This window comes from Bos mutus, chromosome 18 (genome assembly GCF_027580195.1).
Source record: "Bos mutus isolate GX-2022 chromosome 18, NWIPB_WYAK_1.1, whole genome shotgun sequence".
Taxonomy (NCBI): Eukaryota; Metazoa; Chordata; class Mammalia; order Artiodactyla; family Bovidae; genus Bos; species Bos mutus.
The window spans coordinates 15,985,502-15,997,984 of record NC_091634.1 but is presented as its reverse complement, the minus strand read 5'-3'; the positions used below and the strand labels follow the sequence as shown (position 1 = coordinate 15,997,984).

At 51.2% G+C, this 12,483-nt stretch overlaps 1 protein-coding gene across 2 annotated transcripts in view; it reads left to right on the top strand.

Annotated features, from left to right (window-relative positions):
* The window catches only part of WDR62 (WD repeat domain 62), a 53,762-nt gene that overhangs the window by 23,944 nt on the left and 17,335 nt on the right, over positions 1–12,483 (top strand). For both annotated transcript variants that reach the window (XM_070387812.1, XM_005908264.3), the window contains exons 10-17: positions 266–403; positions 1,865–2,043; positions 4,207–4,298; positions 6,385–6,510; positions 9,969–10,036; positions 10,118–10,239; positions 10,960–11,035; positions 12,324–12,435. In XM_070387812.1, coding sequence (XP_070243913.1) covers positions 266–403; positions 1,865–2,043; positions 4,207–4,298; positions 6,385–6,510; positions 9,969–10,036; positions 10,118–10,239; positions 10,960–11,035; positions 12,324–12,435 — 913 coding nt within the window. The remainder of the gene's footprint in view (positions 1–265; positions 404–1,864; positions 2,044–4,206; positions 4,299–6,384; positions 6,511–9,968; positions 10,037–10,117; positions 10,240–10,959; positions 11,036–12,323; positions 12,436–12,483) is intronic.

The window sequence follows — 12,483 nt, the reverse complement described above, 5'->3', positions numbered from 1 at the left end:
GGCTCAGTAGTCGTGGCTCCCAGGCTCTAGAGCACAGGCTCAGTAGCTGTGGCACATGGCTTAGTTGCCCCAAGGCATGTGGAACCTTCCCAGACCAGGGGTCAAACCTGTATCCCCTGCATTCCCTGGCAGATTCTTAACCACTGGACCACCAGGGTAGCCCTGGAACTTACTATTTTTCACAAAAATCCAATAGTAGGTCACAGTGTTGTCATCAAAGTGGTTGTACTGAATCGCCCTTTGCCTTGTTCTCTGGGGACTGTAGGTGTATCCTGAGTTTGAAGATCAGAGAGCTTGTCTGCCATCAGGATCTTTTCTGACTTGTTCCTCAGACAATACCATCCGCTTCTGGAACATGGATAGCAACCCTGACTCTCACTGGCAGAAGAACATCTTCAGTAATGTGAGTGGCTTCATCGTGATCTGTCTGTTAGGAGGAACAAAGGCCTACTTGAAGCTAAATATGAGGGCAGGAAAGAGTTTTATGGAACCTGGGTGTTCGACTTCACTAGGGGCAGGAATCAGGAACCAAGGCAGGTCACTTTCTGGCTCCTCTCTCAGTTTTCTCTCTCTCCCTCTCTAAGTGGCATGGTCTTTCCTCTTTGCTTTCCTTTGAGTCAGCTCCTACTCTCTTAAGTGTATGTGAACACAGCTACTCCAGGCAATCCAATATACTCAACAAAGAAGAAATTGTTCCCCAAGTCTTGGGCTAGAACCCTCCTGGGGAGCACGTGATGAGCCAAACCAGGCAGAGGTGTACCCTGTCTAGCAATGACTGGGATGGGGTGCTGACATGATGAGAGGCTGGGGAGAAAACAGTTTGCTGGAGAAATGTTGGGTGTTGCTAGGTCAGTGAGAGAGCTTCTCTGGGGAGCTAAGGCCTAAATCATACATTCATTGATTCTGCAGTTACTACCAAGGTCAGTGCTAGGTGCTGTGTTGCGTGCTGGGGACACATCAATGACTAAGACACATTCTTCTCTCATAGCACCTCCAGTCTAGTGGAGGAGGCAGACAATGAGCCAGTAACTACACACACTATGATATACTCCCAAGCATAATAAGTACTGAGAAAGAAAGTTGTGAGGTATGAGTAGGATACATGAATAGTCATCTGATTCTATCTGTGGCACTAGGGGCAGCCTCTAGAGGAAGAAATAACTTAGATGGGAGGACTGGGCAGCGTAAAGAGGGGAAGGGAGAGTGTTCTACACCAAGGGACAAAGGCCTTGAGATAGGAAAGAGCTTGGTGAGTTGGAAAACCCAAAAGAGGTCAGTGTTACTGGAACATATCCCTTAATGCAGGATATGTAAAGCAAGTGCTCCTTTCCTACTACCCTCACTAGCACCTCTTGTCCCCCTACCATCTTCTCTTCTGCACCTGTGATATATGTGTTGTATTTGGTTATACACAATAGAAAAAGCCCAAACAAGAGGTAAATGTTTGATTTTCTGGCTTATAAAAATAGCCTAGCGGTTACAAGTCCAGGCTGTTTTGGCAGCTTTAGGAAGCACCTAGAGACCTAAGAACCATCCATTTTGAAGGAGTGGCCCTTGTCCTCATGACCCAAGATGGCTACTGGAGCACCAGTCATCACATCCAAGTTCCAGGCAGCGGGACAGTGGGAAGAAAGAAGAGTTTTCACTTGCTTTACATCTCATTGACCAGAATTTATTCACACAACTTCATCTAGATACAAAGGAGTCTGCGAGGCATAGTAATTATTCTGAGTGATGAAGCTTCCAAGTCAGAAACGGAGTTCTCTTGCTAATCAAGATTGGGAGACTGGCTGTAAGGAGACACAATGGCAGCGGTGCTTCAGAGCTACTCATAGCACTGACCTCAGCCTTTTCCTCTCTGCAGACCCTGCTGAAGGTCGTGTATGTGGAGAACGACATCCAGCACCTGCAGGACATGTCACACTTCCCAGACCGGGGGAGTGAGAATGCGATGCCCGTGGACGTGAAAGCTGGTGTTCGAGTCATGCAGGTCAGTCCTGATGGCCAACATTTGGCTTCAGGCGACCGAAGTGGAAATCTGAGGCAAGTGGGCCCTGGCGGTGTCTAGGGCACACCTCCCAGCTTGGGCTCGGGTGCTCAGGGCAGTGGGGAGGAGCCCTGGCCTTGGCACCTCCAGCTGCCCGTTGGGAATGAGGGAGTGTGGGTAGCAGTCTGGTAGCCAGCCTGCCCTGGGAACATAAGTTGAGAAGGGGCTTCCAGAAGGCTGGCTCCCAGTATATCAGAGTAGTTACCTAGGGACTGGGCCATGTGAACTTTGCCTGCCGAGTGGACAGGCACACTTGGATGACGCCAGGGCAGGGGGACACCTTCTTGGCCCCATGGTTCCACTGCTGAACCCTCAGAGAAGATGCCAGCTGGAGCTGGGGTGCTAGGAGAGGGGCCAGAGGATGGGACATCTGAGGGCTCAGGCTGTTTACCACCCTGCAGAGGTTTTTCAGGATGTGACAGGCCCAGTAGGTGCTGACAGAACATGAGCCCTGTCATAGGAATCAGGTGTAACGTGAGAGGGTGCAGCAGTGACAGCCTGGGTGCTGGGTCTCTGGCGGGATGGGAGGGACCAGGGGCGCTGGAGACCGTGTGGCCATGACGGGGCAGCCGCCACACAGCACCAGCAGACAGCCCACGTCGGCACAGATTCCCGTCATCCAAGAACAACAGAAAAAAACTTTCTGTGCGGATTTTTTTCTGTGAAATTCTATGGTTTTTAAATGTTAGCAGCTGTTTTGGTGTCAGTCACTGATGAGGCAAACCACGCAGGTCGGGGGACTGCTCCGGTTGACAGCATCCTGGTGTGAATGGTGGAGAACAGTAAGGAGAGCTAACAGGCATCACGGTCTTCTCCCAGGCCGGCCGCTGGCCTGAGCACCATGGTATCGAGTGATTTAATCCTCTCAGTGACCCTCTGGTGTCAGTGCTGTTGTTCGCACCACTTTCAGATGGATTTGCTGAAGAAAGAGGGTCCGAGTGGCCAGGCTGCGATCACACAGGTGGAGGATGGAGGAGCTGGGATGACCATTTCTTACTTCAGTCATGGATGACCTGTTGTCTGATTTCATTTGGCAAGAATATGCGGAAAGTCTGGATTTGAGACCCTTTAAGAATGAGAGGGAGTTCCCTGGCAGTCCAGTGGTTAGGACCAGGCTTTCACTGCCAAGGGCCTGGGTTCAATCCCTGGTCAGGGAACTATGATCCTGCAAGCCCTGGGGTGTGGCCAAAAAAATTAGAATCAAATGGTCCCACCTGGGGAACTTCTCTGGTGGGCCAGTGGCTAAGACTCTGCTCTTCCAATGCAGGGGACTTGGGTTTAGTCCCTAGTCAGAGAACTGGATCCTACATCTACAGCTAACAGTTTGTGTGCCACAAGTAAGACCAGGCACACCGAAATTAATAAATATATATATTTTAAATGTTCCCACCTGGGACTTCCATGGCAGTCCAGTGGTTTGGACTCCGTGCTCTCACTGCCAAAGGCCCAGTTTTGATCCCTGGTCAGGTAACTAAGATTCCACAAGCCACACAGCGTGGCCAAAAATCAAAATCAAAACAAACAACAAAAATGTTCCCACCCATAGGGCCTGTCTTTGAGTATGACCTCTGACGCCTGCCCCACCTCCAGTGATCACCTCTAATAATAGCCCTCCCCTAACCCTTGTTCCAGAGAAGGCAATGGCACCCCACTCCAGTACTCTTGCTTGGAAAATCCCATGGACGGAGGAGCCTGTTAGGCTGCAATCCATGGGGTCGCTAAGAGTCGGACACGACTGAGCGACTTCACTTTCACTTTTCACTTTCATGCATTGGAGAGGGAAATGGCAACCCACTCCAGTGTTCTTGCCTGGAGAATCCCAGGGACGGGGGAGCCTGGTGGGCTGCTGTCTATGGGGTCGCACAGAGTCGGACACGACTGAAGCGACTTAGCATAACATAGCATAACCCTTGTTCCCCGAGGGACCATCCTAGATGTTAACCCATGGAACCACAAGGGGCGGGGTGCCTGCTGAGGTGCTCCCAGGCTTGGGAGCTTTCTGGGTGCCGAGAATGGTCAGCCACCTGTAGTCAGTTGGCCAGGGCAGGGTATTCTCTATGTCCCCCCATGGCTGCTCTGACCTTTTCTAGTAGCAGAGCACCTGGGGCTGAGGGCTGGGGGCGGTGGACAGGGTACAGCAGGCAGTGTGTGTCTCCCAGGATCCACGAGCTGCACTTCATGGACGAGCTGGTCAAGGTGGAGGCCCACGATGCTGAGGTGCTGTGCCTGGAGTACTCTAAGCCAGAGACAGGTGAGCCTATGGTGGGGGCACGGCCTGCCTGGCAGAGCCACCGGGACGGGTAGTTGGTGTCTGGTGGGACTGTGAATGACAGCTAGGGCTCCTGCATTTAATAAGAGTTCCTGTTGCCAGGCCCTGGGATCAGGGTGGCTGGGACTCCTGAAAGCAAGACCCAGCAGGCAGGACTTGACCTGCTTACCCTGGTCCCCAGCACCCCATACAGTGCTCAGGCTAAAGAGGTCAAGGTTAATGAGTAAATGGATGGATGAGCTCCTTCTCTGCTGGAAAAGATAGATCAGTAGTCAAACATATTCTTTTGAAAAAATTTGATGCTTATAGAAAATTTACAAGAATATTATCATGGACACCTGTAGATTCTTCACAACTCCCCAGGTTTTTTCTTTAAATCCTATCTAACCCTGTGAATATACATATGACATTATCTGCTTCCCCTCTTTCCTTTTCTCTCGATTTGTGCATGTGTGTGTATATACACATTCATAATAAAATAATACCATGTATATAATTTTTTTTCTTTTTAAAAAAATAATTTTATTTATTTACTTTTGGTTGTGCTGGGTCTTCATTGCTGCTTGAGCTTTTCTCTAGTTTTGGTGAAGGGGGCTGCTCTCTCATTGTGGTACATGGGCTTTTCGTTGCAGTGGCTTCCCTTGTTTCAGAGCACGGGCTCTCGGGTGTGTGGACTTCAGTAGTTGCGGCACGTGGGCTCAGTAGTCGCGGCTCCCAAGCTCTGGAGCAAGGGCGCAGAAGTTGCAGTGCACGGGGTTAGTTGCTCCATAGCATGCAGGATCTCCTCAGACCAGGGATCGAACCCATGTCTCTTGCATTGGCAGCCAGGTTCTTTACCACTGAGCCACCAGGGAAGCCCTGTTTTTTTTTCTTTTGCTAAACCACTTGAGAGGAAGTTAAAACTACTTGAGAGGAAGGCATGCTGCCCTTTCACTCTGAAATGCTTCTGTGAGCATTTCCTAGCAATGGGAACCTCTATTTACCCGACCACAGTGCACTTACCCAACGCACATCTTATCAAATCTGTCATCTCTCTTGGGCTTTTTTTTCTTTTAGCCGTGCTTGGTCTTTGCTGTAGAGCACTGGTTTCTCTAGTTGCTTCTCTAGTTGTGGCGCTCAAGGCATGTAGGATCTTAGCTCCTCGACCCTTGTGCCCTGCGTTGGAAGGCAGATTCTTAGCCACGGACTCACCAGAGCGGCCCTCTCTTGAGTCCTCGTTCCCATCTTGCCGGTTCTCCCAGTCGTCTTCGGCAGCCTTTGTCTTCCCAGTCCAGGTTCACCCTTTAGTTGTCGTGGTTCTTTTGTCATCTTTGTTCTGGTGCTGACGCGAGGCTTATTTCTACAGCCTTGTCTAGTTTCTCTTCATGACTTTGTCTTTCTGCAGAATACAGACCAGTCATCTTACAGAATTTCCTTCCGTTTGGATTTGTTTGTTACCCTCATGTTTTGATTCTGATGATACCTTTTTGGCAGGAATATAATGTTGGTGAAGTTATATACTGATGAGGTTAATATTCTTTCCCATGCTCTTCTTTTCTCCTTCCTTCTCCCATACTCTGTTCTGCCAAATTTCCTCTGCATTTCTTTTCATGCAGTACACCTCTCCCGAGCTCCCCTCCACCTCAGATCACGTGTCAGGCCTTAGACCTAGCAGGTGCCCAGGGTAGGCACCATTTGAGGGGGCCAGCACGAAGGTCCAATGTCTACGTGAGGCTCATGCAGCCAGAGTGCAGAGAGTGAGGAGGTGGGTGGAGTTTAGGAGAGGTTGAGAAGTTGGCAGGGCCTCCCATGGCTGCCAGTAGCTGGTCTGGGGGGGAAGGCATACTGGGCTTTGCTGAAGTGTCTGGTGTGGACACAGGTGGAGGAGTGTCCTTGTGTACATCAAGATTCATCCTGCGTGACCCGGTGGTGAGGGATGTAGAATGCCAGGGTCTGGGGCAAGTTGGCTGCAGTTAGGAAACCAGAGATCCCCTTCCACAAGGCCAGGAAAGCTTGGTCACACTGTTGTCTGAGAGGCCAAGCCATCAAGTGGGTCCCTGGGAACCCAGGACCTCCTTCTCACCCACAGGGCTGACTTTGCTTGCCTCGGCCAGTCGGGACCGACTGATCCATGTGCTGAACGTGGAGAAGAACTACAATCTGGAGCAGACCTTGGATGACCACTCCTCATCCATCACGGCCATCAAGTTCACTGGTAAGTCCCTGTCTTCTACATCCTGCACCTCATTCAGTGGGCTCCTTTGGCTGCACATAACAGCAGAATCCCCTTCAGCTTAGAGAAAAAAGGGAGCAGCAACATCGGATTCAAGCCCGGCTGGATCCAAAGGTTGAATGTTTTTTTTAATTTATCATTTATTTAGTTGGCTGTGCTGGGTCTTAGTTGTGATACTCAGGATCTTCCATCTTGGTTGCAACATTCAGGATCTTTAGTTGTGGCATGAGAACTCTTAGTGTGGGATCTAGTTCCCAGACCAGGGATTGAACCTGGGCCCCTTGTATTGGGAGCACAGAGTCTTAACCACTGGACCACCTGGGAAGTCCGCCAAAGGTTGAATTTTTTTAAGTTATCCAGACTGTCTCCCTCTGTCGGCTGTGCCTCTCTTGGGTGGACAGGGTCTCAGTCATTCCTTTGCTGCTGGAAAGACACTTCCCCTCTTCCTATCACTTTGGCAGAAATTGAGAGCTGACTTTCCGGGTACTGACTTGAGGCACCACCTCTTTCCAGGACAGTTATCAGTGCCAGAGCTTTGGAGTATCCTCTTAGGCTGGGTCTGACTCCTATTTCTCCAGCTCCCACCTGCCTCCACCTCTGATCCAGGAGAACTGACATTAGGCGAGTGCCCCAAAAGGAAGTCAGAATGCCAGTCCAGGATGGGATGGGTGCTGGGGACCTTGGCAGAAAAATGGGTGACAGCGACAATTACTGGAGGCTAATTCCGTGCTGGGTGATGACCCTTGTGCTGTCCCAGCAGTTACCCCACTTGACAGCCAGAGTCACACAGCCAGTATTTTGCAGAAGGCTGTCTTCCTTCAAAGCCGTCACTCAAACAGGCAATTGAAGGGATCCCTCTGAGACTGAAAAGATTCAGTTTGGAGATCCCTGGCCAAGAGGAGGTGAAGCAGGCCCTTGTAGGAGTTTAAATGATCAGAACCCAAGAACGTATTCAAAACTATATTCAAGAAGAATCCATTTATGGAGAGAATACGTCCCTGCACTCCATGTTCTTGACTAGGAAGAGTTTTGTACATAGAATCTTGTGGCTGAGAATGTATCCCTTGGTCTTCCCCACTTTCTGCCCTGTCTCTGTCTAAGGTGATTAGGAGCTGAGCAAAAACAGGTTAACAGTGTTTGCTATGTTGTGATGTGTGTGGGGGGGGGTGGGGGGGGGTGTGGGTGTGTGTGTATGCACAGTCGCTCAGTCATGTCCAACTCTTTGCGACCCCATGGACTATAACCTGCCAGGCTCCTCTGTCCCTGGAATTTTCCAGGCAAGTATACTGGAGTGGGTTGCCATTTCCTATTGCAGGGGATCTTCCTGACCCAGGGATCAAACCTGCATCTCTTTGTAAGGTCCTAATAAATGCTGATCAGCTCAACTTTCTCAGACAGCCTTAAAAAACTGTTTAGACCACCCCATTCCACAGGGGAGAGGTAGGTAGAACAGATCAGTAAATCTTGGGCTGTGCCCAGCAGTGACCTTAGCTTTAATGAACGGTCTAGATCCAGGAGAGGTGATGACTCGCCAAGAGGGTGACCCACGAGTTGGTCCTTCTGGCAGTGTGGACCTCTGTTAAAGCCCGGGTAGTGTGAAAGGATGGGCATCCTAAACCCAGCTCCTGTGAGCCCTGCTCTGGCTGAGCTGGCTCACCTGGGCATTGTGCTTGAAACATTGATGATTTGTATAACTGGGCACCAGCCAACGGAAACTGTCTGAAGCTACCCAGCTAAAGAATGTCAGTCTTTGAACTCTTTTCTTTGAATCATATATTCCAAAAAGTGAACAGAAAATCTGTGAATAGTTTACAGCATAATACAATGAATATCCACATCAAAGTTCACAGTCGGTAGGCCTGAACTAGACACACCCTTGTTTTTAGCTAGAGACTGTTCTGATTGATCCTGGTCCTAATCTTGCTAAACACATGGAGTCTCCACCCCAGGTTAGAACACATGGAGTCTCCACCCCAGGTTAGGAAACAAAACATTACCAGTAACTTGCAGGCCCTCTCTGGGTTCCTCCCACACACAGGGCTCTCTCCCTTCTAGGACCAGTGACTCCCACTTGAGTAACATCTTAGCTTGTAGTGTCAGGCCTGGGAGCTTGCAAATGTCCTGTCACGAAGGAGCAGCATCCATTGTACCAAGGCTCTACATGTTTTATATTCATTCTATCTTTTCATCATCACTACAACTCTGTGAGGTACTTGTGCTCTGATTATTCCTCTTCTATAAAGACAGAGCCTAAAAGCAAGAACATCGATAGTACCTACCAGCTGGCAGCCACTGTCTGGTAGGTACTATCCCAGGGGCTTCAGTGCCACTCCACGGGGCAGTGGCTGATACTGGCTCATTGAACAGACAGGAAGCTGAGGCTCAGAGAGAAAGCTTGGCTTCCGAGCACAGTGTTTAATAACCAGAGGATGCCTGGATCAGCCCTGGCCCGGTCCTGACTCTCTGCACCCTGGGACAAGGACTGTGTGACTCTGAGCCCCTGAGGGTTCACATTTGCAAAAATGTGGCTGGTGACAGTCAGGAGGGGGAGGCTCAAGTGTCATAGGGCCTGGCCTGGGATCTGTGTGGATTTATTTTCTTTTTTGGCTGTGCCACGTGGCTTGTGAGATCTTAGTTCCCTGACCAGGGACTGAACCCAAGCCCCCTGCAGTGGAAATGTGGAGTCCTAACCACTGGACTGCCAAGGGAGTCCCTGTACGGATATTCTGATCATTCTTTTTTATATTTTTATTTGTGGCTGAGCTGGGTCTTCATTGCTATGCAGGCTTTCTCTAGTTGTACCAATTGGTGGCTCCTCTCCCTTGTGGCACACAGCCTTCTTACTGTGGTGGCTTCCCTTGGTGCGGAGCACGGGCTCCAGCGTGCATGGGCATCACTAGTTGTGACGCATGGCTGTCAGTAGTTGTGGCGCACGGGCTTAGTTGCATGTGAAATCTTCCTGGACCAGGGATCAAACCCACATCCCCTGCATTGGCAGGCAGATTCTTATCCACTGGACCAGCGGGGAAGTCCCTCTGATTGTTCTTGATGGCATGAGCCTCCCAGCAGCCTGCCTGTCTCCTCTTGCTGCCAGCTTCAGTCATGTCTCCACTCTGTGGCCTGACTCACTTTTCCGAATCCCAGATTAAGCCTGGTGCCCCTGCTTCCTGTATGCACTTCCAGGTGCCCCTGGCCTGTTTCCCTGTATGCTGTTGCTCTGCAGGGCCTGCCTTGCCCACTGCACTGTTCATACCCCTTCACGCACATGGCTCACAGCTTACAGAGTCCTCCCACCTGCCAGCACTCCTGTCACCACCTCCAGGAAGCCCTCTGTGATGCCCAGCAGAGTTCCCTTATGGTAGGGTTCCCTAGCTAGGATCCCTAGCCCTAGTTGGGCTCAGAGGGGCCCAGCCCTACCTCATGACGGCCTCCTCCTCCAGGCAACAGAGACATCCAGATGATCAGCTGTGGCGCCGACAAGAGCATCTACTTCCGCAGTGCCCAGCGGGTAGAGTAGAGTGGCCTCCTTGGGGGCTGGATGTGGGGGCTCCTCCAGGGTGTCCTCTGAAAACCCCATCTGCCCTGCCAGGCCTCGGATGGACTGCACTTTGTCCGTACCCACCACGTGGCTGAGAAGACTACTTTGTATGACATGGACATCGACATTACCCAGAAGTACGTGGCCGTGGCCTGCCAGGACCGCAATGTGAGGTGAGGAGCTGCCCTGGGCGGCTCGGTCGGCCTGGCCTCAGCTAGTCTCTGGGCAGGGCTTTTGTGGGTCTGTCTTCTCATGAGTTTTCTTCCCCCGCCCATCACTCCCTGAGAAGCTGGGTGGAGTGGAGGGACCCAGTGGGTGTTTCTTAGGAGCTGGGCTCACCCAGGCCTTGTCTCCAGGTCAACAGTGTGTTCCCTGGCTCTCAGGAGCCTGTGTGGGGTAATCAAGAGGTGCTGACATGGTTCATCAACCTCGTTTCTTGAGTATGAGAGTCTGCGGGGAAGAGAGAGGGAGTCCCCAGCCCTGCCTCCGTGGAGTGCAGGGGAGGACAGACAGACAGATAGTGACAGCATGGAGTGGTCAGGGCTGGGATGAGGAGAGCCCAGAGGCTTCGGGGGACATCCATCCCACCTGGGGCTCAAGCAGGGCTCACAGGAAGGGATATCTGAGCTTAGACTGGGAAGGATATGGAGGAATGAGCATGTCCAAAGAGATTCTCCATCTCCTACATTTGCTTATTCCAATTGTGTGCCAGACATAACCTCTATGACCTCAGCCTGAGACAGGGTCCCATTCCCTGATACAAGGTTTCAATCCAGGCAGTGAAGGAAAAGAGGTACTGGGGGCTTCCCAGGGAGAGGAGGGCAGCAGGTAAGGTTGGAACAAGAAGGAGTGTGGGTGGGGCCATGGTAGCCACTCCTGCCCTCACCTTCCAGAGTCTACAACACCATGAACGGGAAGCAGAAGAAGTGCTACAAGGGCTCCCAGGGTGATGACGGGTCCCTGCTGAAGGTGAGGAACTGGGGCCCTGGCTGAAACCACACCCAGACACACACATACCCCTGTCTGTTTCCTGCCCTATTGAGCCATCTGATATATGGGTCCTTCTGAGCATGGGATCAATGGATCACATGCTGGCCAGCATCGACTCAGGCCTGGCTGACTAAGGATGCTTGGGAGCCAGGAGTGGCCCCAGCAGCTCTACATTTATTTACTGAACCCTTCCCCAAGTGGGGGCGTCCCTGGTAGCTCAGCTGGTAAATAATTTGCCTGCAATACAGGAGACCCTGCTTTGATTCCTGGGTTGGGAAGATCCGTTGGAGAAGGGATAGGCTACCCACTCCAGTATTCTTGGTCTTCCCTGGTGGCTCAGCTGGTAAAGAATCCTCCTGCAATGTGGGACACCTGGGTTTGATCCCTGGGTTGGGAAGATCCCCTGGAGAAGGAAACGGCTACCCACTCCAGTGTTCTGGCCTGGAGAATACCACGGACTCTATAGTCCATGGGGTTGTAAAGAGTCATACACAACTGAGCCACTTTCTTTCACTTTCCCCAAGCAAGGACATTTAAGTAGTTTCCATCTGAGTGGCAGCAGAGTGTGGTGGGAAGAATCAGAGAGGTCTGGGGTCCCTCTTCAAATTTTCCCCCCTGCCTGTGTTATCCAGGATGAGGTGGGAACCTTCTCAAGAGTCTCTGGACTAGGGGAGTTGTTATAACGCTCCAGAGTCAGATCCTCTTAAAGTTCTGCCTCGGGCTGTCTGTGACCTTGGGCAAATGTCATCTCCTCTCAATCCTGTTTCATCATCTCTAAAATGCAAATAAAAAGAGCCTCTAGAGGAACCTCTCTGGAGGTCCAAAAGCTAAGACTTCGCCTTCCAGTGCAGGGGGGCAGGTTCAATCCCTGGTTAGAGAGCTAAGATCCTACATGTCTCATGGCCAAAAAACCAAAACATAAAACAGAAGCAGTATTGTAACAACTTTAATTAGGATTTTAAAAAAAATTTTTTTAAGCCTCTTTCACAGGAGTCTGTGGGGGAAATAAATCCACATACATACAGTACTTAGCACAGGGCCTGGCCGCCATTAGTACCATTGTGATGGTTGTTAATTTCTTTACCTGTGAATTGGGGACAGGAGCTTCTACCTACCATGGGTGTGTTGTGAGGCTAACTTGGGATGAGTCCACGTACCTAGCGCCCAGCACAAGGGGGTCCTTGGTCAGTGGGGCTGTGATATTGAGACCCCAGCCTCTGGGAAGACGGAGGCCACCCCAGTGTCACGTGGGCGCTCTTCTCGGCAGGTCCACGTGGACCCCTCCGGCACCTTCCTGGCCACCAGCTGCTCTGACAAAAGCATCTCAGTGATTGACTTCTACTCAGGCGAGTGTGTTGCCAAGATGTTTGGCCATTCAGGTGGGTGTGCCTCTCTGCTTGGGACCCCTTCGCACCTGCCCTCACCCA